Below are 13,608 nucleotides of genomic sequence, written 5' to 3'. Positions count from 1 at the left end.
TCAGTATGCAAAATCAGAGACATGCACAGTGAGGAAGTCTGATCCATGGGAGTTATTCCTTTTCTTTCTTTATAAAGTTTCACATTTCATTTTAAGTTGTCACCTTTAATGCTTTAATTCTTAATGCTTTTTTGTAATATAAATGAACCCAGCAATTATGGCCTGAAGTCATTAAGATCAGAGCTCCATTTTCTATCAAAATCTAGAATAGTGATTTGCAATTCCATGAAGTCGAAATGCATTTGGAGAGTTTCCTGAGAGCTACAATTACACTGTCAACTTCAGTCAGTCTCTGATAAATGTACACACAGTTTTAACTAAGTAAAAAAAGATTTATTATTAATTCCTGCAAAGGAAATGATTTCCTGCATACAGTGGTGTGAAAAAATGTTTGACCTCTTCTTGATTTTCTAGTTTTTTGGATATTTGTCAGACTTACATGTTTCAGATCATCAAACAAATTTTAATATTAGATAAAGATAACCTGAGGAAATGCAAAATGTAGCTTTTAAATGATTTTATTGATTAGGGGAGAAAGGTTATCCAAACCTACTTGGTCCTGTGTGAAAAAGTAATTACATATATAGTTAAATCGGGAATTAAATGTGATTTCATTGATGATTTTAGTGTTTAGTGTCACTAAACGCACTCAGGCCTGATTATTGGCAGATGTGCTGAATCCAGGAATCACTTAAATAATACACCACCATTCTTAAGACATTGGGGCTGCAGTGAACCACAGTGAGAACCATTATAAACAAATGGAGAAAATTTGGAACAGGGGTAAAACTTCCTAGGAGTGACCAGCCTACCAAATTACTCCAAGAGTACATGGATGACTCATCCAGGAGGTTGGAAAAGAACCCAGAACAGCATTAAAGAACGGCAGGGTTCACATGTCTCAGTTAAGGTCAGAGTTCATGATTCAACAATAAGAAAGAGACTGGGCAAAAATGGCATCCATAGGAGAGTTCAAGGAGAAAACCACTGGTGACCAAAAAAAGGCTTGTCTCACATTTTCCAAAAAAGTGTGATGATCTGGGGCTGTTTTGCTACCTCAGGACCTGGAAGACTTGCTGTAGTAAATGGAACCATGATTTCTGCTTTCTACCAAAACAACCTGAAGGAGAATGTTCAGCCATCTGTTTCTGACCTTAAGCAGAAGCGCATTTGGGTTTTGCAGCAGGGCAATGATCCAAAACACATCACCAAGTCCACCTCTGAATGGGTTAAGAAAAACAAAATGAAGACTTTGGATTGGCCAAGTCAAAGTCCTGACCTGAATCCGATTGAAATGCCGTGGCGCAACCTTAAAATGTTTTTGATGATCTGAAACATCTACGTGCAATAAACATGCAAAAAACTAGGACATCGGGAAGGGGGCAAACACTTTCTCACACACTGTATGCCACATATCGGGGTTTTTTTAACGTTTTTTTTTTTCTATTTTAAATACATATATATTTTTTAGCTTTGAGTCCAGTGTATGATCCTGGCATTGGGAGACAGATTGTGTGCCAGTTGCTCTGACAAATTTAAAAAACAGAGCAGGTAAGATTGGGATTCTAGTGGTTTGCCTTTGCATTTGCATATATTAGATTATATTCTCTGTTCCCGTGGCTATGCTGTGCTTAAAGTATAGTGTTTGATTTACTTTTTATGGCGGTGGTCTGCCTCCCCTGCAGATTCATGATCTGTGGAGGCAGACTGAATATATGTGTTTTGTTTCTTTTATTCCAGTTCCCTGCTGCTGCTGCTGCTGCTGCTGCTGCTTCTGTCTGTGTGGCCACGCTTGATGTACATGTTAAGACCCACACTAACTGATTATTTATTCCGGCTTTTTGCCTCCCCGGACCGAGGTGTTGATTCCTCTCTTCCCTACTGGATACACACACGCATGCATGCACGCACACACACAGACCACTGTCTCCCCACAGCCTCTCCCTTCAGGCAGGGGTTATGCAGTGTCATGCAGGTTAGGTCTCTCTCTCTCTAGGGGTTCGCCTGGAGGCAAACCTGAGAGAAAAGAAGGAGTGGAGTGAGTGAGAAATGAAAAAGAAAGATACTTGGTGTAGATTTGTATTGTGAATAGAGTCAAGGGAATGAAAAGGGGATCTCAGGAATGAGAGTGAGTTCAGGCAGGGTTCTGGAGGGGGTGTTGCATGGGGAGGGAGAGGAATGGGTGAGGAGAGGAGGGGTAGGGGTGGAGTCGGGGGCTCTGCTATTTGTAGATCCTTGTGATGGATGACTAGTGTGTGTGTGTGTGTGTGAGTGAGTGTGTGTGTGTGTGTGTGTGTGTAAGAGAGAGAGACTGGCATTTTTTTCTTTCCTCTCTTTGCCTATTCCCTCTCTCTTCAGGCGAGCAGAGCAGAGCGGGACTGAGTGAGCGGAGGACAGAGACGCAGACGTGTGCAGACCAGAGCACACCAACTCCACAAAGACAAGAGAGAGGAGAAGAGTTTGCAAGGAGAACATAAGAAACAACTGCTTATTTTTCTTTTCTTTTCTTTTTTTTTTCTCTTTTACATCTGCAAACTGTGGTGGATATCAAACCAGCATCAAAAGAATTCTACAAGAAGAAAAAAGGATTTGTATGGCTTTACAGCAGAGAGGAAAATATTAGCATTTCTCACGTGTAATTTTTTTTTTTGTTCATATTCATCAAATATATGAATTTATTCTAGTGGACTTGTAAGGTGTAACAAGACTCTTGGAAGCAGACGTAGAGAGGGGAAGGTGGACACACAGAGAAGTAAGGGCTTGTTAAAGAAGAGCAGGTTGTCGTTCTGGTGAATATGGCCATTAGAGAAAGCTGGTTTGAGGCAGGCATGGGCAGGTTGGCCAGGCAGCCACTCTGGATGTGGGTGGCGATGCTCTCTGCCCTGATAGTGGGCAATGCCAGTGGCTGCCCAGCCCTGTGTACCTGCAGCGGAACCACAGTAGACTGCCATGGACTGGGTCTCAAAACCATGCCAAGGAATATCCCCCGCAACACTGAAAGACTGTGAGTACGATCTCTGCTTTAGTTACTTCTCTGTGTGGGCGCATGAGTGTGTGTTTTTATAAAAGAAGCTTTAATATCTTCGTTTCTTACTGGTTCCCCTCTATTTCCTTGATACATTGTAGTAGTGCACACGACTTTGCTTAGACTGAAACAGAACAATAGCCCTGCCTGTAAAGCTGCGTGTATGTGTGTGCATGTGTGTGTGTGTGTGTATGTCAGAGAGAGACTGTGTGTCACTCAGGCAGTCAGTCACTAACTGGCATTCCAGTCAGGTATAAATAGGCATGAGGGACTGGCAAGACCAGAGGCAGATGTGTGCCTTTCACATGTGTCCATAATTTACTTATTTGTTTACACTTGCAGCATGTAGCTTCATTTTTTTCCCTCAATTTTGAAGCTAAAATACATTTAAATCCCCTTTTCTCTTCACTTTTTTCATATACATGTAGAGTTTAAAAAGTAAAGTCTGACTTGAACTTTAAGAACAAGGTTTGACATCCAGTCTGCGCCACACTGTGTCGCTTTGCCTCTTTTCTTACCTCTATTGCAGTTTTTACTTTTTCTGCCTCTCCCCGTTCTCCCGTCTCCCCTTCTCCAGCTCCTCAACACGCACTCCGCAAATTGTTAAATCATGGAGAAAATTAAGCAAATCAGCTACTTAGGCGAGTCTTGCACTAGTATCACGTAGCTGTCTTGTCAAACGGTGGGAGGATGGGAGACGGCGGGAGAGATGAGGCGGATGCTGGCTCGCAGAGTGGAGTTTCTCTGTCTTTTCTGACATTCTTCTGAAATATTCATCGGCAAATCAGAAGTGAGGAGTGCAAGGGGAAATAGATTGTTCTATTTCAGCTTTTAGAATATCAGTGCTGAATAAAACATGCTGTGGGAACAGAGGAGAGAAAGCCTGTGTCAGAGGCAGCGTTGGCATAGTGGGAGCCGGCTGCATATTTTATGGTTTTCATATTTAATTTCTAAGAACACCTTTTTTTCCCCTGCTTCACGCTCTGCATGTTACCAGGTTGCATTTGTACATACGCTGGTTTAACAGTGAAGCGGAGAGGAAACATGGTTATTTTGTGGTTTCCTTTTACATGAATGGCCATTCACACTGGAACGAGCCCCTGCCCCTCTGCTCAAGAGTATTTTTGTGTTAAAAGTTGTTTGTTCATTCATAGGTCATGTACAGCAGCACATTTTATCGCCGTAGCATCTCACTCAAGACGTTGCATTTTAAACACAACGTACTTAAAGGTCATGTGTAACTTATTCCTGCGTTGTTGCCTCCCCCCCCCCGGTTACGTGTGTGCATGTATAAGCTGTGTGTCTAGGTCATGTTGAGCGGTTCTGCTTAACAATAGAGACAATCCTCTGAGGGTTGTTGTAAAGGGTGATTCATCAAGGTGATTGCACAAATCAGCACCAGCCCCACATGATGGTCCCATGTGCATAGCGAGATTTATGTGTATGTATTGGGAAAATGTGTGTTTATCTGAATGAACTTGTGCAGCCACTGCTGGGGTCAAGAATGAGTAATGACTTTGTCAAGTTTATGTAACTGTCCCAGAGGTTTGTTGCCCTCGTCTGTACCAAACGATGCTAACGGACACTTTCTTTTCATCAATTTGAATCATAAAGATTTTAATTGTGTGATGCTCCAGTATATATAACTGCTGAACTTTAATACAATACGCAGTATTAGTGTTAGGAGGCTAACTGAAAAGGCTAACGTCATACAAAAATCTGCACTTTACCTTGTAAGGCTGGTTTTGTGCTGCATTTGTGTGAATGGGTGTACTTGCTCTCATGTATACAATACTTTAGTGTGTGTTTGTGTGTATGTGTTAGAGGAGGAGGGGGTTGCTTTTGGGAGAAAGTGTTTGTGCGTGTGTATGTAGGCTGTTGAGACAGACAGCAGAATCCCATTTGCACTTGTCACTGTGGGTTTGGATCAGGTCTGACCCCTGCGCTCCTCAGACCGAAGCCTGTAATGAGACTGTGAGCTCCACGTGTTAAAATTATACCCTGGCGTGTATGGGCCGCTGGCCGCTCCCTCCCCCCTCTGCTTTCTTTCTGCATCCATCCTCTCTCGCTGTCTATTTCTTTGCCTCTCCTCCCCTTCTCTCTTGGCCTTTTATCAGGCAACACTGAGAGAAAATCTCCATCTGTAATGCTGATTAAATTGGCTCGCGCACAGTAAAGGATCTTAGTTAAGCTTTTTGTTTGACAGGTATGAAATTAAACTCTTCTCTCTCCTTGTTTTGTCTTCTTAACAGCCCCGCTCTTTAGTTCGAGTGCGTGTCCCATCTGTGAATGAGTTGATTTGGAAAAGGGGAGGAGTTGTGTGTTTTTGCGAGTGTGTGTGTGTGTGTGTAACTGCAAAACGTCTGTGCACTGATTATGTATTTTCTGTGCCAGAAGATACCTTGTACTGAGATGCGGGGGCATGTTGGAGCCCCTCCAGAGTAGAGGAGTTGGAGGCTGCACACCATATGTGTGTGTTTGTGTGTCTGTTGTGCAAGCCTGGATAAATCTGATGTTCGCTTTAGTTTGTGCATAAACCACAGCATGTGCTTCCATGTGTGTATGTTGCACACAAGCAGAGAATAAGCGATAGCCAGATGAAAACACATGAGGATTAGTAGTGGTTAAAGATGAGCAGCCCGGTCGCTTTGATAACCACATCTATGCATTTTGGGGTTGGAGGTGGTAGGCGTGTGTGCCTGTGCCAGGGAATGCCTGTAGTGTTTCTGGCATCACCACATAGCTGGTACAACTGACAGCTCACTGGCCACCTGATCCATAATTTACCCTGACAAGACTGAACACAGCCTGCCTACTACCTGCCAACACTGGCTGTGTGACTAAAGTGGAGAGCGCAAGATGGAAAAAGACAAAGAAATGGGGGTGAAGGGTGGAGCTGGGGGGTTGGATTGAAAGCACGATAAGAAGCCAAGGCTGGCACAGTAACTAAAGTGGTAATCACTAATGAAAGGATTACTACACCAGAGCAGTTAAGAGAGATGTAATTCAACCACAAAGCTAATGAATGAATAAACTAGATTATGTTATTTACTATACAGGGCAGAATAGGTCTAGCCCTGAGGCAGAATGAATTTCATTCAGGTCTTTTTTACAGTCTAATATATCCATCCTCATAGCTGGTAATCCCATGAGGAGTGATAATGCCTGGAATGAAGATCATTCAGAGAATGTTTATGCACAGCAGAGCATTGTGAAATTACAGGCCTGGGACTCTGTCATTTCAATTTACTGCCTGTGTAACACAGCTGTGGTCTTTCCTCTCGTACTGAACACTGAGGTGGATGTCCTCTCTCTCTCTCTGTCTTGCTCTCTTCATAGCTGCCTTTTGAGCGAGGATTTTGTGAGCTGTAATGTAAATGAGGTTTTGCAAGCTATAGTTCCACTGTGCTCTTTCAGTTTTTGTTCTAATGAACAATAAGTCCCCTTTTTACATTTTGCATACATGTGTAGAAAGTGTGAGTACGATGACTGACTCGCAAGCCTCAAAGCCACCAGCTGTGTTACTATACACACCGCAGGCCCACCGGCCCACTCTTCTAATGAGTACAGCTACTCTGTGGAAGTGTTTAATTGAGCCCGCGAGAGCTCGGAAATGACCCTATCGATATAACTTGAGTGCACGTGTCTATCAGGAAAACACACCAAAACCAAGGCATGCACTTTTTCACGAGCCTAACATATACAGTGTACATTACTGATTGCTCTGCATGGCTGTCTACAACGGCTGGTTTCTCAGAAGACCTTGAAAATCAAATTTGGAAAATCCACCTAGATCACCTTTCATCTCTCAGAAGACCATCTTTCCTTTTAACCCTACTGACTAGCCAGTAAGAAGCAGGAAAGTGGAGGGGCGGGTGATGTCTGTTCGTGTGTAAAACACGCATCAGTGAACACTCTGCTGATATTGTGGATATGCCTTCATAATCCACATTTCACGCTGCTCGAGACACTTCTGTTTGAGAGAAGTCTTGTGAGCAAATTATGGACAGTGTTCCACATGAGCTTGACATCTGCACTGGTCTGCACGCTAATTAGATCAATATGGCACAGGACCGCAACATTAGAGCTTGGATATTTATCAAGTTGTTCATTTTATAATTCTCAATAAATAATGCATCTATTAAAAAAAAATGAATCCACACCTTTAGAACTCATATTTTAAGATTAAATATGACACTAAGTTATTTAGAGCTTCAACTCACCGCTGTTTCTTTCTCATTTTATTTATTATTCCATTTTATTGTCTATCAAATATCAGAGAACTGAAGAAAAATCCTCACATTTGCACAGCTGCAAGCCGTCAGCTTTTGGTAACTGTCTGAAACGAGTAAACGATCAAAATGATGATAGATTTTCTTTTGAAAATATTTAAAATGGCCCTGTTTTTGCAGTGGGGGTTATCCGTTTGTTGATAGGCTAACCTCTGCAAAGAGCTGGAGGAATGCTGATATCAGTGTGCTCTGCGTGGGTGAGAGTCATACGTATGGCAAGTCTTTATTCTTCGAGGCCATCAGATTTAAACACATATGCTGCGTCCATCAAATTACCAGTCAGTGCACATCTGTGAGCCAAACATCTTGTCAGTCTTCTGTTTGGAACAAATGAAACATAATAGATGTGGCTGTGCAGCTGTTTCATCCATAGTTTCTAGTCAAAGTACACATTCGTGTAGCTTAAAAGCCTTCATACGGCATGCAAAGCCACAATAGAACCTCAGAATCTGTCACTGAACAAACTACGGTTACAGTACAAACCATGAAAGACCCTTCAGTCTCTGCTTCTACTACAGCCCTGTGTGTGTTCCTTTTCCAGCCTGTGGCCGTAACACACATTGGAACAGATGTTTAATTGATTCAATTCAGCATGAGAAAGTGCCGTAAGTTATCTATGTTTGATCAGAAGCTTGATCAGACCTGGTCTTTTCCCAGGCTCCTTAATTCCATCTCCCAGTCTTTCTCTCCATCTGTAAAATTTTTGCGTAGAGCAGCAACTGCTCTGAACGCCCACCCCCCCCAAAAAAACAAAAAAAAAACCATCATAGTATCTTCTTGCCAGGAGTATTGTTGTTGTCTGAAGGCCCAGAGAAGAGAAGCAAAAGTCAAATGTTTGGGTTTGGGTCCTTGACTTTTACCTGTAGCAAGACAGGATGCAGGAGACCGTACTGTGGTCAAGGCTATGAGAAGGAGCTGTGTGTGTGTTTCTGTGTGTGTATGACGGCAATGCATGTGTGAGATACGCTTGATGTTTAACTTTCCTATCAGTAATCTTGCTCCTGGGGCCTGAATGAGCAGAATGAAAACTGTAAATAGCCCTTGAGGAGCCCAGGAGCCAGGAAAACACACTCAGACGGTCTTTACGCACTGACTGCACACACAGGCAGACTTACACGATTACTGACACACACACACACACACACACACACACACACACACACACACACACACACCAAAAATGTACAGTCAAAGGCCTTAACTGCTTGTCTGAAAGCCACATTTCAATAGAGGGAATGTTTTGAGTTGAGCAGAAATCTGACCTCTTACTGTGGACAGAAGTGTTCCAGTTGGGTTTAAGAGTGTATTATTTTGGTCATGGTGGTCTTTCTTCCTTTCCTTCTCATTCTCACAGTCTTTCAGTATGAGACTGTTGTGTGCTCAGTCAACTGGTTACGTACCCCGTTTGACCATCTAGTATGTAGGTCACTTTCTTCTTGTAGTCTTCCAGCCATTTAGGCCTCATTTCTCCACTGACATTTCCCAGACAGCCCGTCAGTTCTCCACAGCTCCCATGGCTAACGGCAACCCTCTGCCACACTGCTTCACACCGTCGGTTTTCGACAGCTAACAACGCCGTCAGAGTAGTTTTCTCCTTTTTCTGTCTCACAGTGACTGTCTTTCTTCCCCTGCTGTCTCCACCTGCGTGTTTTACGGCTGTCAAGCCCATATGCTGCCAAGTCTGCGGGAGGAGGAATGCTTTGCTTCTTCACAGCTTCTCAACCTGTTCATTCATTAGGATGTGTGCTCAGCGGTCTGGTCAAAGAGCATCATCAGTGTGTGATTGTGGTTAATGAGCATTCACATTTTAGGCTGTGGGACGTCAAGCTTGTGTTCATCAGATTGTTTCCACAAGAGGAGTTTGGACAGTGCTATGCCACCAATCCTCAATCAGCTGGCTTCTGTCCTCCCTGCCAGGCTAAAGCTGTCCAGGACAAATGGTCCTGTGGCGCTTACAGCAGCGATACAGAATGACTGCAGTTTTCATTTGCGGAAATACTTTTGCTAGCCTGCTGCATAATCTTTTGCAGCCTGTTAGTAAAATTTGTGCCTGTAAATATACAACTGTTAAAATGAACCAGCTTCCTCAGACTCTCCTCAGTAAAACCAGGAATGGGACTGAGCTTATTATAGTGAACTGAACCGTATTAACAACTAATAGTAGGTGTGAAAAAAGGAAAAACAAATAAAATTATGTAGTTTGAAAAAAACGTAATTAAAATAATAAAAAATAAATAAAGTTTTAATTCAAATAAAAAAAATGTGAATGAAAAACCTTCAATTTGGTCAAATTTTTCCTCACAACATGCTTGTCAAGGCTTGATTTAATTTTTTTTTTTACTTGGATGTCTGCTGGATGTCTGTGTTAATATTACAATATTTTTTTCTGAATTTAAAAAAAATCCCCACAATATGACTAAAACTAACACTGAAATTGATGAAAACTAAAACAAAATGAGCCGAAGTGTGGCAGTTGGCATTGTCAAACTCAATACCGACTCACAGGAAAATATTAGATACTATTTTTAAAAGGATTGGAGAAAAAAAAAAAAAAAGACAAAGCGTCTTATTTTTTTGTCATAAAAACCAAGGAGCTTTTTTAAAAAAAAATTTAAATTGAAACAATAAAAACAATAACATCAATGACAACAATATTTCTAAGCTGCCTGATAAAAAAAATTTAAGATTCTCTTAGGTGGTGAAAAAAAGAGAGACTATTTTTAGGCTCTGTGAGGTAGTGCTGGTTTTTCTGGTGACATAAATAATTGTGTTATCTAGCTAAATGAACAGTCTATTAACAATACAGATGGGCAGAACTCATTTGTAAGCTAGCCTCCACATAGTTGCTAGCTGCTAGCTTAATGACGACAGATGGCTAATGTGGCTAATCAGATAATTGCTAATAGTTTAACAGGTAGCATTAACATGGGTACTGGTTAGATTAACATTTATAATAACTTTTAAAAACACGAGAATGTTGTTGGCATGACCTCTGACCTCTTGAAATTTGTCAAAGTGTCAAAGTCATGTGAACAGGTGTTATTGGCAGGAGGGGCTGTGTGCCTGCCATTCTGCAGTACTGTGTGAAGTTGTGTGTCAGCTGGAGGAGGCAAACAAGGCGCTGCTGGTATTAACACTGCTGCAAATGATCGTCTTATCCTTTTCAGTAGTGATTTGTATCTGAGTGGGGTTTTTTTTGACAACTCTAGTAGCAGTAATATGGTTTCTGAATGGAATGATTAACAAAACCTGTGAGATGTGGGAACTCTAAATTGAGTTGTTTGCCTTATCCTGCTTTGTTTTAAGTAACTGTCTCATCATAATGACTCATTTGCTAGCCAGTGGTTCTATGTTTGTTTTTGATTTGAAAAGTTTCTGGCACAAATCGATTCTGCTGCTGAAAATCTCTGCAGCCAACAGTAGTTTCTCCTGTGACCATTTAGTTGTGATTTGGCTCTGATCTGAACACAATTGCCTGTCCCAGTGGTGCTGTTCATATACACATCAGTGGGAGTGGTTCAATGCATTCTTTGGTCTCATATATTGAAATTGTAGTTGTATATGTGTGTAAGAAAAAGAGCACATGTTGATCAATCTGTGTGAAAACTTCAGTGAGCCACTGTGCTTGCTTATTCTCTGACTTGGAGTATCATTTCACATAATGTGGCTCAATTTGAAACAGGTCAGAAAAAGGCTCAGAAGAGGGACCCCAGCAGCTGGTAGATATAAACGTAATGAGTTTTTCAGCATTGTAGCAGTGTTTCAAGCTTCTTTGAATTTATAGAGATACAGGGCAATGGAGCATAGCTGCCACATGTCCACCCCAGGGAAGGTGCACCAGGAAATACTCTCAGGCATCAATCTGCTTGGGACAGAAGATGAAGACGGATTAGATTGTGATGTCATAAATCCGTTTTCTCCTCAGGAAGTGTGTCAGCATTGGGAATTCTTACAGAATTTCCAGAGGGTGGAATGGATTTGACTGAGACTGGGAAGTGGAAATCTTTTTACTATAGGAGCTCAGTCTGATACCTAATAATTTTCAGCCTCTAAAGTAATACTGCGGTACTGTAATGTGAAATCCCGCACAAAGTCAGTATCAGAAAACATCTGTATATGGAGGGAGTTAATATGCCTTTGCTGCAGTGCCAAAAGCCATTGCTTAGCTCTCTTTGATTGGAAAACAAAGGAAACAGCAATGACTGATACTGTAGCTAATAAACAGCAGACTTTTGCTTGAACTGGCACTAAATCTGACTTTGGCATACTGTGCCATTATTTAGATGTGGAATAAACACAGAGACAAGCAATGTTGAATCCAGAGGCATGGCTTAATCACGTCTGCAGGGCATATTCTGCAATCTTTTTGTAGATCTGAACAATGTGACCGTTTGTATACCGCTGTTCTTTATGTGTTTTTCTTTCTTTTACATACCATAGCTACTCCCTCCTTAAACAGAAATGGATGGGAATGCCAGAATTCTTTACATCACCCGGACATCCAAAAATCAGCCACACACACTGCCCAGTACATATATTTTTGAAATTCATGCTTAGGACAATGCAAGAAATATGCAATCTTACAGCTCAGTGTGGCACTGAACTGTCAAGGATTGTGTCAATACGGCATCAATAAGTCATCTGTCCTTGAAGAAGATGAGCTAAGGTGGAAAGATTAATGTCGGGACAACTTTAAAAGACCTGACTGTCTTTGGAGCAATTTCAAGGACTTTGTAAAAAATTGCTTGATGTTTTCAAAATGTCAATCATAAAGGTCAGCCTATGTCATAAACAGTATGAATCCATGGATTTATCCTGACTAAACACTATAGCCTGGTGGTGGCATTTGAGCATTGCCTAAATGTCACTGCTTTGCTGAACAGGTGTGTCCTTTAAGATGGCTCTTCCTGCGGGATACTGCAGCATTTGAAGATGTTTCCAGAAAGAGTTAATTTAGTGCAGCCACCCAATATCAAACAATATAAAAAGATTTTGAAATGGTGTTGTATAACAGCTTACATGCAGATATTTGACAGGCTTCTGTTTATATAACAAAACAAAACATCATTGCTAAACGGAAAAAGCATTTGTTTTCCATATATTTGTTCTGTCACCCCTCTCTTTAATAACCCCCAAATCTTTGTCTCTTAGTCTTTCTTTTTTAATGTTGTCAGGGTTTCATCAGCGATGACCACCCTGAAGATAAGACACTGGAAATCCAAAAAGGCATGTGTGTGGGTGTATGCGCGTATCCTCGTAAGCACCTGTAATGAGCTCCACATGTGTGTGTATCAGAGCCCAGGCTAACGAAGCCCAGTCCATTATTTATTTTCCTGTGGTCCTGTCGCTTCGCTTGTCGATGCACCTGTGTATACACGCACACACATCCACCATCTGTCTATAATGACCGTTCTCGTTCGTACCGCATAGCACTACGGTCCCTCGAGTGGTCATTAGACGAGAGAGCGAGAGAGTTGCTGAGGAAGGGAGAGCAGTGGTTTCGGTGTAGATTTGGAACTAGTTTTTTGGTTTTACTTTGCGAAGGAGTGCCTGGGGGTCAGTGTAGGGTGGACACATAATGCTCAGAAAGTTAATAGAACACACAAAGTGTGTGTTTTGATTACTCTCAGTGCCTTCGAGGCTTATATGATTTGCTTTGCCTGCTTTGTTTTTCCCTCTGTCAGGAGAATACAATCTACTATTGAGGTTTAAAGTAAATCTTACATTTACACAAACCAGAGGTCAACAAATCCACCAAACAACCTTGGGTGTCGGAGTCAAGTTCATCTGGTTAGGACTTGAAAACAAACCTAAAATTCAAATCACTTCTTCAATTACTTGATTTCCTGTTTATTTGCAGCAATGGCCAGCTCCCAGCAGGGAACTGCTCCCATTATACCCAAAGCACTTAGCTTTCTGGCCTTGTGGCCCTACCCAAATCCCCTGTGCTGGCTCCTGCTAATCCCCACCGATTGTAGAAGGACATGGCAGACAGAGAGGGAAGGGGTGGGGGGCGGTGTTTGGTTGGAGGAGGCTGGAACAGAAAGACAAACAGGCAGCTCAAATGTGGCTTTAAAGGACGTCTTAATATCTCCCAGTAGAGTTGGAACTTAGCTTGAACTTCCTTTTAGCACCTTGAGCCTCCTTGATTTCCAACAAAAAAACACTAGCTTTTAAAGAAGTTCTCAACATTTATTATACCAGGATTATGTTTTAGCAAAAAACTAAGTGCACTGTGTGTGTGTGTGTGTGTGTGTGTGTGTGTGTGTGTGTGTGTGTGTGTGTGTGTGT

The 13,608-nt window shown here is 41.8% G+C and overlaps 1 protein-coding gene across 4 annotated transcripts in view; it reads left to right on the top strand.

Moving 5' to 3' along the window:
- The first annotated feature begins 2,625 nt into the window (after positions 1 to 2,625).
- Positions 2,626 to 13,608, top strand: part of slit1a (slit homolog 1a (Drosophila)) — an 85,878-nt gene continuing 74,895 nt past the window's right edge. For all 4 annotated transcript variants that reach the window (XM_005743850.2, XM_013913544.1, XM_005743849.2 and 1 more), the window contains exon 1: positions 2,626 to 3,004. In XM_005743850.2, coding sequence (XP_005743907.1) covers positions 2,796 to 3,004 — 209 coding nt within the window. In that variant the 5' untranslated portion in view covers positions 2,626 to 2,795. The remainder of the gene's footprint in view (positions 3,005 to 13,608) is intronic.

This window comes from Pundamilia nyererei, unplaced genomic scaffold, assembly GCF_000239375.1.
Source record: "Pundamilia nyererei isolate P.nyererei 1_Seehausen unplaced genomic scaffold, PunNye1.0 scaffold00136, whole genome shotgun sequence".
NCBI lineage: Eukaryota > Metazoa > Chordata > Actinopteri > Cichliformes > Cichlidae > Pundamilia > Pundamilia nyererei.
The sequence above is the reverse complement of the archived record's forward strand: the minus strand, read 5'-3'. Positions and strand labels throughout refer to the sequence as shown.